This window comes from Balaenoptera physalus (genome assembly GCF_965194825.1).
Source record: "Balaenoptera physalus genome assembly, chromosome: 10".
Taxonomy (NCBI): domain Eukaryota; kingdom Metazoa; phylum Chordata; class Mammalia; order Artiodactyla; family Balaenopteridae; genus Balaenoptera; species Balaenoptera physalus.
The window spans coordinates 89,218,760-89,239,883 of NC_138889.1; the positions used below are offsets into that span (position 1 = coordinate 89,218,760).

At 48.6% G+C, this 21,124-nt stretch overlaps 1 protein-coding gene across 6 annotated transcripts in view; it reads right to left on the minus strand.

Moving 5' to 3' along the window:
- Positions 1-20,561, minus strand: part of ELF5 (E74 like ETS transcription factor 5) — a 30,844-nt gene extending 10,283 nt beyond the window's left edge. For 2 of the 6 annotated variants that reach the window (XM_082410593.1, XM_082410594.1), the window contains exons 1-3: positions 18,012-20,308; positions 13,191-13,315; positions 2,532-2,765 (exon numbers count right to left, since the gene is read on the minus strand). In XM_082410593.1, the coding sequence (XP_082266719.1) occupies positions 2,532-2,765; positions 13,191-13,311 (355 nt within the window). In that variant the 5' untranslated portion in view covers positions 13,312-13,315; positions 18,012-20,308. Of the gene's footprint in view, positions 1-2,531; positions 2,766-13,190; positions 13,316-16,468; positions 16,584-18,011; positions 20,309-20,455 lie in introns of those variants that run through there. The other 4 variants (XM_082410592.1, XM_082410590.1, XM_082410591.1 and 1 more) reach the window with 4 other exon arrangements.
- Between the last annotated feature and the right edge of the window lie 563 nt (positions 20,562-21,124).

Below are 21,124 nucleotides of genomic sequence, written 5' to 3' on the forward strand. Positions count from 1 at the left end.
GCTTGCGGGATCTTAGTTCCCTGATCAGGGATGGAACCAGGCCCCGGCAGTGAAAGCACCAGGTCCTAACTACTGGACCACCGAGGAATTCCTCAATCTCCTTGTTTTTAAAGGCCACCTGGAGAGAGCCCTGGGCCATGCATCCCAGCAGCTTCTAGGCTTTTCTGAGTGGGCACTGGGATTGAGTTCTGGCTTGGGACCAGGAGGCCTGGGCTCCCAGCTGGGCCGGATCACTGACTCCTGTGTAGGCTTGCCCAGTCACCCTGTCTCCAGGCTCGTGTTCCTTACTGGCAACATGTGACAAAAACACCCCTGCCCTCCCTGCTGGCTCTCAGAGTCTACGATCTGGGATGTGATCTCTAATCCCTTGGGGATTTGAATGCCTGTTACATGCGGGTCAAAGAGGAAAATGGACACGGGAGGCTGCAAGAAATGCAGAACCCGACACGAGGATTTAAAGAGGAGTCTGGAGACGGTCGGCACCTTGGTGGTCTCTGAAGAGTGGGGCGAATCAAGAGTTTCAGATCACATTTTCACGTAGCAGCTCAGGCCAAAGGACATCTGCTTTCTAACTTGGTGTCCAATGTGAGGACTAGTTTCCATTTACTGAGAAGACAGGAACAGGGCAGAGTTGTGACTTGATTCCTAGGGCCATTGTTTCTAGGAATGGTTGGTTCTGGTCAGTCACGCACTCTCTTCCCTCTTCCAGAGAACAGGAGCGGGTGACGGGGGATCTTCCTCTCCTGTGCTGGGAGAGCCACCTCCGCCCTCCACCTCTCCTGCCGACTTCGCCTTCCAGTGACCAGGGCCCTCATGCTGTCCCCTTGGGATGGTTCTGAATGGAGCCCCCAGCTCCTCCCTGAGCCTCTGTGATTTGCTCAGACTTGCCTCCTTTTAGGGAAGGTCCGCTGAGTGGAGGCCACTGCTCCTGGCAGGTCACTGTCACTGGCGATAATCAAGCAGAGACTGGATAACAATGGACAGCAGGTCTGTTTGTCCCTTCCTCACCCCAGGGGGACTATGGCTCCCAGGGCAGAAACCAAGCAGTGCCTGCGAGCCCCCCATCCTTAGCTTTCCTGCTCTCAGGCACCCGTGATGGGGGAGATCAAGGGGAGGGCAAAGAATCATAGAGCTGGAAGGTACTCTGAGGGTTTCTGCCCAAATAGGAATCCCTGCCATGGCACCCCCATCAAGCAGGGGGCTATTAGACTGCTTGCTTATCTCCAGTGACGGGGAGCTTCCTACCTTAGGTATCTTTTGAAGCTGCCTTTTAATTAATTAATTAATTAAAGATTTTTTTGATGGGCACCATTTTTAAAAAGTTTTTATTGAATTTGTTACAATAGTGCCTCTGTTTTACGTTTCGGTTTTTTGGCCGCGAGGCACGTGGGATCCTAACTCCCCGACCAGGGATCGAACCCACACCCCCTGCATTGGAAGGCAAAGTTTTAACCACTGGACCACCAGGCAAGTCCCCTGAAGCCGCCTTTTTAAAAGAAGGTGCTAACTTTTAGAAAGGTCTTTCTTAAAATTGAGCTGAGATGTGTTTCTTTATTTTTTAAAATTTCTGCCTCTTGGTTATATTCATGATGACAAAAACAGTTGCCATTCACTGTATTTGTGTCCTTATTTGCTGTGCCAGATAATGTTTCACTGAATCCTGTCAAGAAGCCCAGGGAGGTGTGTATCATAACCCCACCACAGAGGCCGAGACAATGGAGATTCAGAGAGGTTAAGCCATTTGCCAGAGGACCTGCGGCTCTGAAGTGTGAGAGCCAGGGTTGGAACAAAGGTCTTTCTGATCTCACAGTCCTTGCTTTGTACTGACTTTCCGTGAATCAGCCCTGTTTGCCGTGTGACCTTGGAAAAGTCACTTAACCATTCAGGACCTCAGTTCCTTTCTCTGTGATATGGGGATACAGAATTGTATGTTCTCAAAAAATGTTTCCGGGTTTAAAAAACCTGTCCAGCAACATTCTACTCTTGCAGGGCATGTTGGTGTTAAATAATGCTACTGGGGCCACCTTGCGGCCATTCGATCCTTGACCATTAGGAATGTGATAAAAGGAAATGGCAATTAGTCGGACTCCTCTGGAAACAGGGAAGGGAAAGGGTCTAGTTAATTTTCTTCTCCTTCTGCTTAATAAAATGTCAACCAGAACTCTCTTTTTGTCCACCCTTTATGGTTAACAATCTTTATGAACATAATAGTTTGTTGTATCAGCCTGGTTCCTGGGCGGTCCTTGAACGTGTTTTAGTTTTCTTTTTCTTTCTTTCTTCTTCTTTTTTTTTTAAAAAATGTACTCAGCTTGCTTCCTTGTAACTCACTCTGTTTTACCTCCAATCTCTGATTCTAGCATGCTAGAGCTTCTGGGTACAGAAAGGTCTGGTTAGCAGGGGATTTGGTTTAACAGAGAGTTGCAGCTAATAAAATTTCGCCATGTGAGTCATATGGTAGGGAAGGACCTCAGAGGTCATTTGGTCCCAATACCGGGCCCCTGTCCTCAAAGCCCAGCCCTCTTGGCACTGACCTTGCGAGCGCATGTTCTGGAGGATGAAGTACAGGTACTCCCCGCAGACACCAGCTGCCTCGATGAACTCCTCCTGTGTCATACTGCACAGCTGCAGGCCGCTGATGTTGAAGTGGCAGAAGGAGATGCAGTTGGCATCCAGCTTATACTGGTCGCAGCAGAACTGGAGCCATTCCCAGACGTGGCGTTTTGTCCAGTACTCAGGGTGGACAGACGTCCAGTAGGAGTCACAGGCTGCACCAGGAAGAGACAAGTGAGGGCTGACAGCCAGGAGAAGATTAGAAGTCCCTCGAAGGAGGCTCTACTTTACTAACATCCTCATACTCTGTCCAATGAGTTGAAGGGGCCTCCAGCCCTGGGTTTTTCTGCTGGGGTCCTGGTCACCTTCTGTCCTTCAGCGAAAACCAGGGGGGACTGGATCCTATGAGTGGCCTTACTGGCAGAAGAGGGAATGACGGGGCGAGAGACCTGGTCATGGCTAGGGAGCGCCTTGAAAGGGGGGAACTAGGGGAGAAGGAAAGAAAAAGTCCCTTCAGGTATTTGGTTTCAGACAACAGGACATCAAGAGCATAGCCTTTAGAGCCTGATAGGACTGGGTTCAAATCCTGGTTCTGCTGCTTTCTACTTGGGCGAGATCCATAGACATTTAAGCCTCAGTTTCCTCATCTGTAAAATGGGGATAATGTGCTCCACTCACAGGGCTGTTCTGGAGTTTGTGGTTAACGCCTATAGACTATATGGTGCATAGAAAATTATCAATCAATTCAATACTTATTATTGGGTTGGCCAAAAAGTTAATTCGGGTTTTTCCACACCATCTTACAGAAAAACCTCAAGGAAAGTTTTGGCCAACCAAAACAAATGCCTGTGGTGTGCCAGGCACCATCCGAAGCTGATCTGATTCCCTCTGCTGTTATGGAAAGCTGCCCAGCACTGGCTGTAGGTTTGTGTGCTGCCCCTGGCCATCTTGTGCTGAGGGCCTTGGGCTGCTGAAATGTTGCCCAGGCATCTGGCAGACTTTGGATGACCAGGGCAGGCTCCTCCAGGGGAAGGGGGAGGTGGAAGCGTTGGTTGTAGTGTTGTTCTTGTGTTTTTGGTGCTGTTTGAGGAATTTCTATCCAGAGGGCAGATTCCCTTCACTCCTTCAGTGAAGGCCCCTACGCCCCAGACAGAGGTGGGTGCCAGCCTGTCTGGGAGGCTGAGAGGAGGCTGTGCCTAACCCAGGGGCAGCGATGGGTGCTCAACAGACTGTCCCAATGCCAGGAGAAACCGAAAGGGCGGCAGATCTGCTATGGAAGACGTGAGGTACCAGGTCCTTGGTCAGGTACTTTGACATAAACAATTTTTGCCATTGCCATTGTACTCATTCATTCATTCATTCAAAAAGCTTCAGTTTCCTCATCAGTAAAATGGGGATAATGATAGCACCTACATCATAGGGTTGGTCTGTGGATTAAATGAGTTAATACATGTAAAAGTATTTAGGGTACTTAGAACAGAGTCTAGAAGATTACCACTGAACACCTTCTATTTGTGAAGCAACAAATTTTGAGCTGAGAATTCATGATGAATGGGAGGTTTGGTCCCTGTCCCCCAGGAGGTCACAGATGAGGAGCCTGAGGGTCATGGAAGTCTTGCCCAAGATCCCACAGCCAGTGTGGGGTAGAGGTGGGATGTGAACCCCAGTCTGAACTTGAAAGCCATTACTCTTTCCGTTCCATCATGCTGGTCCTCAGAGGTCAGCACAGAGAAGAGATCAGACAGTGGAGGCAGACACAGAGCCAGAGAGAAGGAGGAGGGCTGAGGAGAAAGGCAGGGAGCAGAGGCAGGCAGGGGTGACTGGCTCAGGCTATGTGGACGACAGAAAGTGTCTCTCACGAGTTACACCCCACAGCGCATGGCAGCGAGGCTGTTATGATTCCCCCTTTAAATGCTGCATTGGCTGCCCCTGTCCCCAAAGGAACTGTGGCGCTTCTAATCCCAGGCGGGAGATGGCTTCTCTGCCCCTAAGCACCCCCTGTGTGTTGGCCAGGCTGCTATGTGCCCTGATCTACATCAGCTCTACTTCCTCGGATTTCCCCCTAAAACGTAGACGCCTTCCAGAAATCTCTTTTCCCACCGTGAAGTGGATTGGGGTCAAACTTGAACACTAGGTTTGTTGTAGACTCGAGTCCTTGGACTCTTTAATCAATAGAAATTGATAAGATGCCAGATGAGGAATTCAGGCAAGGCTTTCTTGGGACTTGTGCTGCAGCACGAGGGAGTGAGAACAGATGCCCTTGCTTGATCCCCGAGGAGGGTCAACCTGGTCCCTTAAACAGGGAGAGGGTGGGGACGAATTGGTGGGTCAGGCGGGAGGGGCGGTTTAGGTGATCGGCCCACCCCCTTGGTGGAGCTGAGCGCAGGAATCATGTGTAGGACCCTGCTTTTGCTCCAGCGCCTCAGAAGTGGCGGTTGGGTTTTGGCCTTTTTGTATCTTATTTTTCATCATTTGCCCCAACTGCACATGTCTGCAGTTATTTTTAGTCCCTCATAATATTTTTTTTTGGTATTTTGTTGTTGGAGGACACGTTTGTCCAGGTGCCAGCACTGCCGCAAAGGGTCCCAGGTCCCAGATCTCAGGTTTGTTTAAATTTAGAGTTTTAATCAGAATTCTATATGTGTGTGGGTCAAAGAGTTGATATCCGGCCAGGATGGTGGAGGCTGACGTCGTGGCCTCTACCTGCTGGATGGGGAGGGGCCCCCATCAGCCGCTGGGGGTGCCAGGGTCTCCTGGGAACACCTGGTGGCCCTTCCCCCATCTGCCCTGTGCTTTCACGTGCCAAGTTCTGGCTGGAGCAAACCCGGGGCCTCCACTTCCCTGGTATTCCCACGAGAGATGTTTATGAGCCTTGAAATTCTTCCTCCCTGGGTCCCGAGCTGAGCCCCGCCGGAGATGCCTATCGGGGCGCTGCCCTTGCAGGGCACACTTCATTTCTTCCCACGGAGTGGGTGCGCCAAGTCTCCGAGCCCCTCCCCTCTCTCTTCCACCCCCAAGTCATTTTCTTTGGCTCTGGGACAGGGCCACGGCCATGTTGTTTCTGGAGGCCAGCGGGGGCCTAAGGGATTCGGAGAAGTGTCACTGACACTGGGAAGGGGTGGCCGGCACAGCCTCCGTCCCCTCGGCTCTCTCTCCTCGGCAGCTTCCCCGCAGAGCAGGCTTCGCGTACGGCTCCTGCCCGCCCCCCGGGGGAGGCCAGAGCCAGGGCCAAGCACGGCAGGCTCTCCTCACCGGCGGAGTCCTTCCCGAGCGCGAGCAAAGTAGCTGTTCTCAGCCAGGTGGAGGGCGAAACGCCAGCATGGAGGGAAGCCTTTCGGCTGTGCTGTGGTTCCACGGTCCTGATCTCACAGGGGTGAGGAAGGCCTGCTCCCGCCTCCTCTCCACCCCCCCAGCCCTCCCGCAGCATTGCCCCAGCTCAAGGTCTTTGCATAGGCACCTCTGGTCACCTAGGGTGCGGTCCCCACCTGTCCTATAAGTAATTGCTGCTCATCCTCAAGACCCAGCTCACTGCCCCTCTCAGGGAGGCTTGCTGTCCCACAGGGGCACGGCCAGCTCTGCCTCTTCACCCTGAGTCAGGAGGGCGGGGAGCCGGCCTAGCCCCCTGTGGGTGTTCGGGAGGTGAAATGACCAGCCAGGGGACTGACACTTATTATCGTCACTTCACAGGGAGGAAGCTGAAGTTCTGAGAGGTTACGTGACTCAGGCCACGCGGCTGGTCGGTAAGGGGGTTAGACCTCCACCAACTCTTCCACCTTCGGACGTGGGAAGTTTGCATCACCTTTGCCTTACTCTTCTTGGTTGACAAGGACCAAACTGGACACACATCTGGAAGACTGACTCAACAATCCCGGTGAAGGTGTATATATATAAATATATTAAAATATATGCACATAGTTTATATAAATATTTATATAGTATGTGTATGTATTGTTATATATTTTACATATTACGTGTATTTATTTGTATATATTACATATATATATTATGTACGCATATAATCTAGGTTTGCAAAATCAGAAGAAGGATAGAGAGACTGTTGATGACAGTGTTTGAATGACATGGAGACCCTTTCACTATTCGGAAGAGATGAACTCAGGGAAGATAAAAGACAGGGTGATACACCCAGATAATATATTACCTTTAACAGGTTGTATTGTCTGGAAATGTAAAGTGTTTGCCTCAATGTGCCTACTATTCCCAAAATAATTTAGACTTTTTGGAGAAGCTGAGCTATGAGGCCCTTCTGCCTGTGTTTACCAGTTGGGTACGGATGAGGTCCTGTACCTGGTAGACTTAATCCAAAGGTCCGCAGGCCACGATTAAACAGCAGCCTTGGCCAGCTCCTTTGAAGTCGGAAGTAGGTCAGGACACTTGTTTAAGGGCTAGCTGCATTGGGAAGAAGAATTAAGGGACCAAAGAGAGTTTTCAGCAATTCTGGGGCAAATGCTCACAACGGATGCTATAACCTGGGATTCAGTGAAATTTGGAGGGAGGCCTTAAGTTTTGGAGCTGGCTGGCACACTCAGATTCCCACAGGGTCAGCAGGTTATGTCCATGCCCAAAGTGGCCCCTGATGGGGACAGTGGGAATGGGCAAGTTCATGCTGAGTGGACAGTGGTGGCCCAGCTCCATCTGGCTGTTGCCAGGCAGGAAGGTGGGCCCTGTGTTGCCAAGCCCAGATTGTTATGTGAAATCTCATGATTTTTCAGTGCTGACTTATTTAATTTTTAAAAACCACTCTGAGGGTCAGTCAAAACTCTTCCACAGGCTGGCTCACTCCTGGCAGTGACTTTGTGAGGAAGAACTTCACAAGCTTCTGGACGGTTGTCTCCTTCAAGACTATTGTTTACAGCGGGCATGCGAAGGCTTTTAAACTTTTTTAGTCGAATAGTATTTTCTTCAAATTGAAACTTCTCTGGAAAAAAGCAGTGCTGCTTTGCTGGGAGTTAAGGGGAAGGTACTATATGGCTTCCCCTCCTCAGCCCCAGAAGGCTCCTTGAAAATCACTGTTCTAGAACTTGAAACCAAGGCTCCTGTTATTTGGATTCCCCCTAAAAGCTGAAAGGGTGTGTGATCTCACACTTAGTGGTCCTGCCTCCTAGGACTCATCAGCAAAATGGGAATACTAGGACGTACCCCATAATGCTGTTAAAAAGATTAAGTGAATCAATACATGGAAAGTGCTTGGAAAAGGACAGGCAGGTAGTAAGCGCCCATTAAATACCACCCATTTATACTTGTTAATATCAGGGCTACTCATACCACTATGTTAATTGTGTTTCCTCAATTTGTTAGCTGTGCAATCCTAACAAAGTTTCCTAACCTCTCTGGACCTCAGCCTCCTTCATCTATAAAACAGGAATAATAATAGTGCCTACCTCTTAGGGAGTTTGCTACGAAATGGAAGAGAAATGATGCATGTAAAGAACTTAGCCCAGTTATCTGAACGACAGGAAGCTTTACATATGTCACGTGTAATTAGTTATTATTTTGGGATGACATTTGTTCTCAGGGAAATGAGGCCATCTCCACCGGGGCCTCAGTCTAGCTGAGGGACAAGCAGAACAAAGCAACCCAAAACTCAGTGAGAGCGAGGCAGACAGTCTGGGTCAGAGGAGGCCTGAGTTAGACGGACTGGACCATAATTAGCATGATTTATTAGCATCAGGAATTGGGAAAGTCTTTTGCCTGGAGCAGCGCTGAAGAGGCCAATGAGTGGACTGGATAGCACCGGGCACCATCGATTGTGGCTTTGCCACTGAAAGGAAGGACTTTATGAGGAGAGATCTGAAATGATATATTGCTTCTAGGTTTCCCTCCTGAGCTGGTCTAGCCCCATCCAATAGCCCTTCTTGGCTTTTCTTCCAAGCCTGTGGAATGATTTAGACCATGAGGTGGGAAAAAAAAAAAAAAAAAAAAGCCTGGAGCAGTGTAAGAAACTGGGTGGAGAAGAGACGAGAAGGGCTGGCTGGGTATCAGCAAAGAGCCGAGGGTGTGGGCATGTGGTTAGAAAGGGGCAGAGAGCACCAAGCCCTGAGCCGTCCTGGGGCCACAGCTGCCCAAAGGCTTGGATGCGTGTGGGAGAGGCCGGAGGTGGCTGATGGTGAGGTCTCTTCTTGGGGGTGTCCTGGGGTGTGACTACTGCCACGGGGCTCACCTTAGGCTTTCCAATGATTTTTGTATTTCATTATCTGGTTTCGATTTAGAAATTCCTAGACTCTCTCTCATATCTGATCTCAAACTTCTATACCCTGAACAGGAGTCTTGCCTAAGAAAAGCCCCTGTGAGACCCAGATGCCTCTCTCCCTGATCATCTGGTTTTTAATACCCAAGATCAGGGTTTTGCACCTTTTTTTCTTTTTTAAGAAACAGTTCTGTCTTCAAATAAAATCCCCCATTGCTAACATATTTGTTGAGCACTTAGTACGTGCCAGTTACCATGCTACACGCCTTGAGTTTTCTCATGTCATCCTCAACATGATGCTATGAGGTCCTAGATCACGTAGCTTATTTTACAAAGTAAATGATGAAAGTAAGGCACAGAGAGGTGAAATCCCTTCTTGAGGTCACACAACGAGTAAGTGGCTTATTGAGGAGGAGGTCATATAGGCAGATTCCAGTTCCTGCAGCCAAGCGTTAGTAACCACTATGCTGTACTATCTTCCGAATCAAAGTGAGGGAGGGGGGTGGAGAGGGGGACCTAAAGCTTGTCCTTCTCAGCTGTCACTGCAGGTCCCCGAGGGACCTCCTGGGAACCCCTAGAGCTGCCTCAACCTAGAAACTTCTGCCGCAAAGTATAAGGAAGATCCGAAAGCCAAGGCCTACTGAATGTCGGCCTGGCCACCTTGGCAATCAGGGGAGGGGTGTGTGGGTGTGTGAAGGTCAGGATGGAGTTCCAGAAAGTAGGGGTGAGGTCAGGATACTCCATGATTTGTCAGATGCTTGGCTACTGGAACTTGATTGGAGAAATAATCTCTTCAAAATATCACACGCTTGTGAAATTTATGCACTTCCCCCCTACATCCCTCTTTGATAAAATTTTCCAGTATCTGTAATTCTTTACTTTAAAAGCTGAAGGGAAGGCCAGGGTTAGCTCATGACATTCTAGAGCATTTTGCAGCCTGTGACTGCTCACTCGCCAGCCTGCCCTGTAGCCTCGCAGAAGTGCTGCTTCTGAGAGAGGCCAGATGCTGCGCACTTAACACACGTCGGGCACAGATTCAGCTGCCCTCTGCTAAAGCCAGTTAAGAGGCGGTAAACAGCTGGTTATCCCAACTAGGTTGCGTATTCCTCCCTGCACTCTCGCGGACATCATTTATCCAGCGGACACATCATTTCTTTCTCCCTTTCTCTCCCCTTGGTCTCAAAGTGTCTGAGCTGCCAACATTCTGAATTGGAAAGGCTGAGATGGAGACCTGGGCTGCTTTTGTTCAATATGAAAAGTGAAGCGAGCAGAGAGAAAGCTGTTTTTCCACCAGCTGGGAGTCGTGAGGTGTCCTGGCTACAGTGACCACTTGCCAAGTGCCAGGTGCTTTGCTGAACACGTTATACGTGGAATCTCAGTCAATCCTCCCAACGCTGGGAGGCGGATACCGTTTCAGCTGAGGAGCGCATATCTCAGAGATGTTCGGGAAAACCTGCCCAAGGTCACGGGGCTGGTGGATGCCAGCACCAGCCCTTGACCTCAGACCCAAACAGGAAGCTGCCATTGGGACAACCCTGAATTCAAGCTGGAATTTCCTGGGAGGTGGGCAAGGACCTTAGGACAGATGGTAGAGCAGTGTTTGGAGGAGAAACTGGCTGTCCCCTGACGCATCCCTCTCAGAGAAGGTTCTTGCAGACACTCAGACCCATGTGTCACCTCTTGGGGTGACAAAAAGACAGAAGTCACTGCAGGGCATTCCTCCCACCAGTGGGACTCAGGGAGCCCGGGTCCTCATTTGAGACTAAATTTTCACACCCAACCTTGACCTTTATGAGCTCAGAGATACTCAGCTCCTTCTGAAATCCAGAGGGCCAGAGGGAAAGCCCAAAGCCTGGCTCTTCCCTCGGGGAATGTCAGGAAGCTGGGCCACTCTCGGAGGATATTTTGTCTTCACATCTTGGTGGGAATTTCTAGTCTCCCAATGGGTGGTGGGGGATGAAGTCTACCTCTGTGATGTTGCCTGATGCAGGAATCAGAGACGCTTCAGGAAGGGATCCTAGCAAGGACCTGGTCCAATCCCTCATTACACTGATGGAAATGCAGAGGCCTCAGACACGAGAAAGCGGGGTCCGTACTTTTTAAATGCACAGTTCAGTGGCATTAAGTATATTCACATTGTTGTGCAAACATCACCACTATCCATCTCCAGAACTTTTTCTTCATCCCAAACTGAAACTCATCCTTCATTTTTACACACTTGTGTGCGCTTGCTGTGTGCCTGCCATGTCCCAGACACCTCACACCTATTAACTCATTTCACCCTCACAAGTCTGTGAGGTAGGCATTACTGCTATCTCCACTTTAGAGATGAGAAAACTGAGGCATGAGAGGGTAAGGTGTTGCAGTTATTAAATAGCAGAGCCGCTCTTCATATTTAGAGCACCTGGCTCCAAGTCCGAGCTCTTGACAACTACAGAAGCTCCTGGAGCATTGCACGGGGTAGGCGGCTGAGGCCACCCCCTGCCATCCTGCTCTGATGCCCCCTGGTAGACGAGGCTCCCAGGTTGGCAGCTCTGGGTCATGCACGGGTGGAGAGAAGCGACAGGAGCTGGGCTCCACCATCGTGGGACACATGGGGAAGGGACAGGGACTCGAAAGCCTTCGTTTTCCTGCTTCAGATTTAGCCTCTTGGGGTTTCCCTGGTGGCACAGCGGTTGAGAATCTGCCTGCCAATGCAGGGGACACGGGTTCGAGCCCTGGTCTGGGAAGATCCCACATGCCGCGGAGCAACTAGGCCCGTGAGCCACAACTACTGAGCCTGCGCGTCTGGAGCCTGTGCTCCCAACAAGAGAGGCCGCGACAGTGAGAGGCCCGCGCACCGCGATGAAGAGTGGCCCCCGCTTGCCGCAACTAGAGAAAGCCCTCGCACAGAAACAAAGACCCAACACAGCCAAAATAAATAAATAAATAAATAAATAAATAAATAAAATGGTACTAGAAATTAATTGGCATTAAATATAAGATGGCATAAAAAAAAATTTAGCCTCTTGACCAAATACTGAGTGTAGGGGAGATCGAGTACATTCCTCGTTGTCTTTCTGGGAAACAAGGTGCTGCTTAAGCCTGAAGGAGAATTACAATGTGCGGCTGTATGACTCAGGTCCACGTGCAATTATCTGGACCCTGGTGAGAGTGAGCGATGTCATATGTACAGGTGTGTCGTGAGTGGGGTTGGGGGATGGTGTGGGATTCGATTTGTAAGTATGCGTCTCAGGTCTGTCTGTGCAGCACTGGTCTCTGGCCTGGAGGCGGGGGCTCCCTGAGATGGACATTTCACAGTATCCTCAGAGGCTTGGCCTCTCCTGGAGGCTGCCGGCCTCCTGACCCTGAGTGTGGGCCCCGCTGGGCCGGAGCACACAGGGTCAAGGCTGGGTGGTGAGGCCTGAGGGCTCGATCAGTGCTTGCATCCCCCTCCGCGGGGCGTGCACCTGCCGTGCTAGCAGTCAGCCAGGCTTGCTGTGATGTGTAGTCACCCAAGCACCTGGGGACAGAGGCCCACAGAGGGTTTCTGGGGCAAAGCTCAGCTGGCCTCCCTTTGGCATGGGGCTTGCACAAGGCCCCGTGCTTCCTTCTTAGGAGGAGAAAACTGGGCTGGGAGAGGAGGAAGTGTGGGGAGGGCAGCCTGGGGGACAGCAAGGGGACTCCTGTTTACTGAGCACTTGCTTGGTGTCAGGCTATATATTTCACAGTTTGGCTCCCTTAATCCTCACAGTAATTCTCATCATCCCTGCTTTAGGGATAAGGAAATAGAAGCTCAGAGACTATCTATTATATTAATACCAATAATCACAGCGTTACGTCATTTATAAGATGACCATGTAAGATAGTTAAGAGTGCAGACACTCAAGTCAACTTGCATGAAACTTAACTAACTGTGAGACCTTGGGCAGGTCGTGTAACTTCTCTGTGTCTCAGTTTCTTCATCTATAAAATGGGAATAATAATTAGTAATTTCTCCTAGGGCTTCTATAAGGAAGAGACGGGTGTTTGGTACAGGGTCTGGGGCAAAGCTAGTAGTTAGCAAATGTTGGCTAAAGCCACAATGATCAAACAATCACCGTGTACTAGGCTTCGGGCTAAGGGTTTCTTTCTATTACATTGTTTAAATATAATAACTCCAAGAGATTGGTGTTATCATTCCCTTTTACCCATTAGCAAAATAAGGCTCAGAGAGGTTAGTGGAGTTCCCCAAGCCCACAGAGCTGGGAAAAGGTTGGGGCGAAGATTCCAGTGCTTTTCTCTCTGCAGAAGCGACCCTTCCTCCCGCCTGGGTCTCCTGGGACCCTCTGCCTTTAACACTGGTGAGAGCTGGCATTTTCAGGCCCCCAGCATGGCATTGTCACCCGCCTGAGGCCAGCACCACCTCCTGCCCCAGTCTGTCCCAGCTCAGATGAGCTTCTCCAGACGTACACACCTGTCTGATGGTCAAAGGCAGGATAATACTCTTCATTGCTGAACAGGTCAGTCCACGACATCAGGGGGTCGCAGAAGGACGCGTTGGGCAGGAAGGTGCTGTGTGCCACTGAGTCCAACATCACCCTGTAACGGCAGGAGAGTCTGTGAGGAGGTGGATGAAGGAAGAAAGCCACACTGTAGGAGCCCCCAGCAGGGCGACACTTGGTTTTTAGTGATGACGGCAAACACTTACAAACATGCAGTCTCCCAGGAGCCAGGCACCCCTCTAAGTGCTTTCCACGGTGACATTTTTTAATCCTTGCCACATCCTGTGAGGTTTGTGTGTATATCCCCATTTTATAGATGAGAAAACTGAGGCAGAGGGATTGAGACAATTGTCCAGGTAACATGGCCAGTAAGTGGCAAAACTGGGATTTGAGGATGAAGGCTTTTATTATATAATAATGTTCTTTCTTTACTTTTCCTATTCTCTCACACCTGAGCCCTGAACTCTGGATTATAATGTCTAAAAATATACTTCTGGGACTTCCCTAGCAGTCCAGTGGTTAAGGCTCCACGCTTCCACTGCAGGGGGTGGGGGTTTGATCCCTGGTTGGGGAACTAAGATCCACATGCCGCATGGTGCGTGGCCAAAAGAAATATATATATATATACTTCTGAAAACGGCAAGAATTATTATAAATGAATATGCCCACAAACACTAATCCACAATTCTGAAATCCAAAAGCTCTGAAACTGAAAGTATATTTGTGTGTGTGTGTGTGTGTGTGTGTGTGTGTGTGTGTGTGTGTTTGGTTCCGACTTATTTCCCAGCAAAAACAGTCCTGAATTGATGTTATAAAATTTTTATATATAATTATAATATATATTATATCTATACTTCTATATATGTATATAAACTAAATACTATACATTTATTAAACATATACAACTATAGATATGCTATGTAGTTTTATACCTATAGTTTTATTTGTTCTACTTGATGAATATTCATATGATACACTGCAGAAATATTAATGCATTTAAGCAGTCCTAGCAGCCAATACCTTGAGAGGGGTATTCTGTGCTCTGCAGCATATACCCTGTGTCGCCTTCTTAATACCTGAAGAATTCTGAATTCTTCAGCACGTCTTGCCTCAGGGTTTTGGATAAGAGAGTGAAGACCTGTGATAATTGTAACACACTTGCTTCACAGAGGGTTCTGGGCTGAGTAGTTTATATTCATTATTCATGGTGTCCCCAGGGCAACCACTCTGAGACAGTTTCTGGTGTGGGTTCTGTTTTTATAGATGAGGGATGGGCGCTCTGAGATTCCAGGTAACACGCTGCAGAGCACCCAGGTGGCAGGTGCTGGAGTTTGGGTGACAATGCAGGTGGGTCTGTTTAAGAAGTCATGAACCTAATTGCTGCGCATGCTGGCGAGTGGGAAGCTTTGGGAGAAGAAGACTGGTCGAGGCTGGAAAGGGGATAGAAAAAAATGGGCTGGGGCTTCTACTCATAAGCATTCTTGCCCACACCAGTCTCATCTTTCAAGTTTCCTTTTGCTGTTTCCCATATTCCCACAATTCAGAAAAAAATGAATTCATGTTTGGTGAATTAGAAAAATCTGTTCACCCAACTTTTATTATGATTATTGCAATAATGTTGATGAGATAGCTTGGTTCTACTCCCTTCTGCAAAGGGGACACAGCAGCTCAAAAATCACACAGCTGGGAAGTGTCAAAGCAAAGACTAGATTCCAGGTTATTAAGTGCATGGAATTTTAGATGGTCAGGAGCTTATTAATCATCTCGTCCAGTGTTTCCCAAACTTTAGTCATTCGCCTGCCACCATGATAACTTCCTTAATATATTAAAAAAATCACTTCCCTTTTTATTTTAACATAACCACATTTATTTAAAAGGAAAACTTTACATCACGACTATAAATGGAAAGTAGGTATTCGTTTAACATACATAAAAATAAAGACATAAGCATTGAAATAAAAATTAGTCATCCGTGCACCGCCTAGATCAGAGGTGCACAAACTACAACCTACAGGCACAATCTAGCCCACTACCTATTTTTGAATGGCCCACAGCTAAAAATGATTTTACATTTTTAAATGGTTACGTATTAAATGGTTATACAAGTACACACATAATGTACTTGATTTTTGCCTTTAGGCCTGCAAATCCTAAAATATTTACTATCTAGTGCTTTAAGAAAAAGTTTACCTACCCCTGACCAGATTTATCTCACGTATCATGAGTGGTCAGAGTACCGCATGTTGGAAAGTACTGAGTTGGTCTAATCTTTCCCCGCACCCATTTTACAGCTGAGAAAGTTAAGGCCCAGGAAATTTGTGTAACTTTGTCAAAGTCACACAGCGTTATGGTATACAGAATTCTTAAGTTTTCCAACTTTCAACCCATCTGCTTCCCTTTCTAAAGACACTCACAGCCTCATCTGTTCACAGACGCATCCCAGGTTCACTTACACGTCAAATAGGACCTCAGTACCAAGAGGGGCAGGGACTGTGTGGTTCCAGAACCAAAGATCAATTCTTTGGGGATGTTTGCAAATCTATCTATCTATCATCATCACTATCAGATGTGTGTGAGAACTGTGCTCCAGACATAGATAAATAACTGAGATCAAATTCTCACACATAGGCACCCTCTCTGGGCGTCATCAGAGATTCACCAGACCGCACTAGGAAGCCTCCTTCCTGGCGCCCGGAGAGGGTTAACGTGCCCAGCAGATTATCACCTTCTTAGATCTCCCGCTGCGAGCCATATCAAACAGAAGTCAAGGCTGCCTGGGTTTGGACTCTGATTTTCCCACGGATTGATTGGTTTTTATATCCGGAGCAGGTGGCTGGATGAAGAGGGATGGGGGTGAGAGATTATGAAGGAGGGAAGGGCCCCTGGAGCCCAAAGCCCCTTCTGCTTTCTGGACATGACCCCAGAAAAGTTCTCCTAAGTGAGGGCTCAAGGTAAAAATGCCCCCTGCCCCTCTGGGCCGGAGGCTCAGAAAACGGAGGAAGAGGATGGCAGACCTCTGACATGACCTTCACGGCTGGGCTTGGAGAAAGGAGAGGTGGCCTCCACGTGGAGGAAAATAGAAAACAGTCCCCAGGTCTTCGGTGTCAATTAGGAATCCTCCAGATACATAACGCGACAGTAGGAGTGCACTCTTCCTCATCTCTGCCTAGCAAAGCTCTCAAAAGTCATTCGGTAAATTGAATTTGATCATATAAAAATCAGGAATATTTTTGACCAGTATGATATTTACCTCCTTTAAAGACTTCTTTTTTTTCTTTTCTTTGCACCAGCCCACTCGCTTGCTCTGTAATCTCTCCAGGGCTGTACACAGCACCGTCTGTATCTGATTCCCTTTGGTGGTTCTTCTATGGCAAATTATATCCATCAAGTTTTCTTAAAGGGCTGTCTTCAGGTGTACAACATGCATTTTTCTTCTGTAATTATCTTTTGCTTTGTGGAAAGATGTGTTTTATAAAAGGCAGCAGCTTTTTTTTTTTTTTTTTTTTGCTATTGCAGTGGGAGGACGGGGTGTTATGAACTCTGGATTCTCCACAAGAGACCTTGGCCACTTAGCCAGCGGGCTCTAGGTGTGAAAGTTCGGGAATAATGGCTGCTTTGTATTCAGCAGCCCAGCTTCTTAGGCTCTCTATGGTCCTTTTAATAATTGAACATTTTAGCCCTTAAGATTTCTTTAATGTGGGTGGAACAGGGTGGTGGGAGAGAACAGCTATTTGGGGACCCTCTTCTCAGTGAAGACGTTGATGCCCAGTGATTTGTCAGCCCAGGCCTGAAGTTAGAATATTAGTATATTAAAAGTTAGAAGTTAGTATTCCCAGTGGGGGGAACAGTGACCCTAGAGGGAAAAAATTGGTTCTTGAGGGTCAAAAAAATCTTAGCCATTATAATCCTTTGTGACCCTCCAAAGGGCCACAGTACGTAAATGATAAACAGTAAATCTGTGATATTAACATTTCATGGAAGGGGTACGATTAAGAAACAATGATCTAAAAAGGCTCCCTAGAAGGGGTGATAATGAAAACAAAGGTTGAGAAGCACTGGGTTAGAACTAGAATCAGCAGCAGGACAAGAAGGGATGTCTAGGGAGGGTCCTAGGCCTGCTGTTCTAACCACACATTTTTGTTTTTTGAGGGGCTGCCTGGTTTGTCATCATAGAAAGAACACTGGGCTGGGAGTCATGATTCTGCCTCTTGCTCCTCGCCGAGCCTCAGTTCTTCATCTGCTAAATGGACACACCGATGAGGTGGACTCCAAGACATGCCCCAGCTGCGTGACTTTCTGCAGGAACCCACTCGAGTGGGCCGACACATCCACACATGTGCACGCATACGCACATGCATATATACGGTGGTATAGTTGGATGGCGCAGTCAAGTAAGCTCACCAAACTGGAGTACAATTCAATCACTACAGAGATGAAACTTTTAGCTCTAACAATTCCCCCAATTTTCTCTTCTCCCTTTCCTCCTATGCCCACTGTGGACTCTGGACGTTCTTTGCCTGGGCTAGCCAGGCGCCTTAAGTACTGTGGACCCTCACTCACTGCCCATCCACAGACCCACGGCAGTTGGAATCAGTTTCCTCAAAGGGCAGTCCACATTCTAGCTGCCTAATAAGTAGGAAAGGGTCAAGCACATTCCACACAAGGGGGATGAATCAAGTGTGTTCTCTTCCATGCACGAGAAAGGCTGGCTGGACCTCTGGGAATGGCGTGGACGCTCAGGTCCCCAGTGCCTGCAGAGGCTTCCTACCCCTTCTGAGAGCCGGCTCACTCACCAAGGTGCACGGGGAGGGTCCACACAGTCAGAGAGACAGGCCTGTGGGCTTCTTGCCCTCACACGAGTCAGAGGCAGCAGTCACGGGTGTGGTGTCCATGGCACCTCTGCTCAGCCTTCCAGAGAGAGCAGAAGCAGAAAACCACCCAGCCTTGGCCAGTTAGCCAGAGGAGGAAAATTCCTTCCTGACCCTGGCAGAGATCATCAACTCCACTTCGGGCATGTGACCAAAAATCCACCCAATGTAGCACCTACACATTGGCTGTTTATGCGCTAATACATCACTGGGCAGAACAAGGCTGTGAGGGTGTAGACCATGGAGAAGGGGGCCGGGGAGGGCCTTCCCTGATCCCACCACCTGGGCAATCTCACTGGGAGAAATAAAGCTTTTTATCCTCTAAAGCCTCAGCGATATCCCAATGTCCATCAGGTCCCAAGCCCTGCGGGCAAGGCAGGGTCCACTTCCCACCTTTTGGACCTCCCTAAGAAGGGACACATGGAGGAAAGCCCACTGGACTATTTCAATACTTGCTGCTAAAGGATTGTGGGTTGGGTGCTTGAGTGTTTGTTCTGGGAGAAACCAGAGCAGCCGTGAGAACTGCCTTGCTGACGTCTTGCCAAGTGATTCCTCATCTTTCTTTGGCTTGTGTAGGGAGTTTGCTAGTTAGTTTGTTTTTCGTTGTTTTTCTAAAGATTCAGCAAAGACTCATAGGAGGTACACCGCATAGTTTACTGTGGGCTCCAATACAAAGCTCATCAGCTTTGGTTTGGATTAAATCCACTGGAGTTTAAATCCCACCTCTGCCACCCACAAGGCAAGGAACGTGGGACACATTTCTTACTACTCAGCCTGCCGAAATTGTATTTTTTATTCTTTATTTTTGTTTCATACAAAATGTGTTATGTAAAAATCCATGACCCTCTCTGAGCTCATCTTTAAAATGCCTCATCTCTAAAAGGGGGATTTTAAACACAATACTCAGGATATCCCAAGGATTTAACCAAATTAGATAATATATGTAGATGAGTAGGCATAATACATATGTCCATTCCTGTCCCAGCGGGGGGAAAGAAAATCAATCATTGTCAATATATCTAAAAGGTTGCTACGCAGGTGACTTCTTTGAAAAGAAGAAAACCAATCTGTGAAAACTCTTGTCAAGAGCACCTTGAGGCCTTCCCTGGTGGCGCAGTGGTTGAGAATCTGCCTGCCAATGCAGGGGACACGGGTTCGAGCCCTGGTCTGGGAAGATCCCACATGCCGCGGAGCAGCTGGGCCCGTGAGCCACAATTACTGAGCCTGCGCGTCTGGAGCCTGTGCTCCGCAACAAGAGAGGCCGCGATAGTGAGAGGCCCGCGCACCGCGATGAAGAGTGGCCCCCGCTCGCCGCAACTGGAGAAAGCCCTCGCACAGAAACGAAGACCCAACACAGCAATCAATCAATCAATCAATCAATAAATAAATCTTTAAAAAAAAAAAAAAGAGCACCTTGAATCATGAAAAACATTCTCACAGAGAACATGGGGACAAAAGATTTAAGCTTTCACTCAGAGGGGCAAACAACCCCTCTCCCTGCGTCTTTAGACTAAAACATGAAGCTGTCTCCCTAAATCACTTTACCTTTCTAGGCCTCAGTTTCCTCATTTGTAAAGCGAAGAGGTTGTCCCTAATGATCTCTGATAACCTTTCCAGTTTGTAAAATTCTTAGCACATCCAAATGAACGTGGGTCCCCAGCTCCAGCTGGAGAAGGGAGCATGTGCTACTGGTAGCTGCCAGCAGGGGGCGAATGCACAAGAACACCACATACTGCAGACTCTTTGCAGAGGTCTGAGAATAAATACAGTGGAAAAACCCTAACCATTGCTTTTCTGGAAGCATTCTATATGGAGGTGGTGTGAGAGGGCAGAACGGGTTTCCTTTAAGCTATTATGTAAGACAATCTCCTGAAAAACGCCCTAATCTGTAATAAGGCAGCTATCTTCTCTGTTTCAAGGCGGGGGGAGGGTCCATGAGCAGGCCAACGGGAAAAGGAGGTGTTTAGGCAGGAGGAGGTGGGCTTTCCTTGAAGCTGAATATTTTTTGGTGTAAAATCCAGCTTCCCTTCCTAAGGTTAGCTTTAGGAAGGGTAGAGAGTAGAGCGCCTGTATGCATTCTCTCTTAGTTAGTTCCCCTTGGTTTAATCAAGTGATCCAGAGGCAGCAGGGGCTACCACGGGGTTGGTGGGTGGCTGGCTACACAGCCTGAGGATGCAAAAATGTGTCTCCCAGGCAAGCAGTTAAATCCCAGTCAAACAGCTCCCGGGAGGCACTGTGACTGATGGACATGGCAGGAGGGCGGGCAAGCTGGAGCTGGGGACAGACCCACAGACCCAGGCCCCAGCCGGAGCCTCTAAGCCCTGACACCCCTTACAATTCATCCAAAAGAGCAAAGAAAAGGTGCTTACTTGAGGACAGCGGTGCTGGGTCCAAAGAGGAGGTTTTCAAGGCAAGAGAAGGCAGGCACTCCCAGCACCGGCGTACAGTGGAAATAAAGGCACCTGTAGCCTTGTGATATAAGTAACACCTACAGACAGGTCCGTTTGGTTTTTCAGGTTTATGCACAGCCCCTTTGATGACGGTGACATACAGTGTGACACGGCTCCTTGGAGGGGGGAATGGTTCTCACACGCAGAAAGTTTACCTTTATCCTGCCTTTGTGCCCAGCTCACACCCCCCGCCCCCTCCCCCTGCAACCCCGGGGGAATCAGTAAACAAGCTGAGAATTCTTGCCTTTGGGAGCTTTCTGGGATACTGCGTTTGCTGGGAACTCTCTTTAGGGCAAGCTGGAGGGGAAACCCTGGGAATCCAGCTGTGGTGCCCATGTCTGCCGCCCCCCTCCTGGGCTGACAGAGTCCTGCGATTTTGGATATCCCGTCATCCTCCCCCCGCCCCGCACCCCCGCAGCTTGGCAAGGTGGAAGGGTAGGATGGGGCAGTGGTTAAGAACACAGACTTTGCAGCTAGATGACTTTGAATTCAAATTCTAGGTACATCATTTTCTAGTCGTGTCACCTTGAACCACTCAACTAGCTAGTTAATAAGTTAACTAGCTCTGATGCAAATAACAGGACCTAC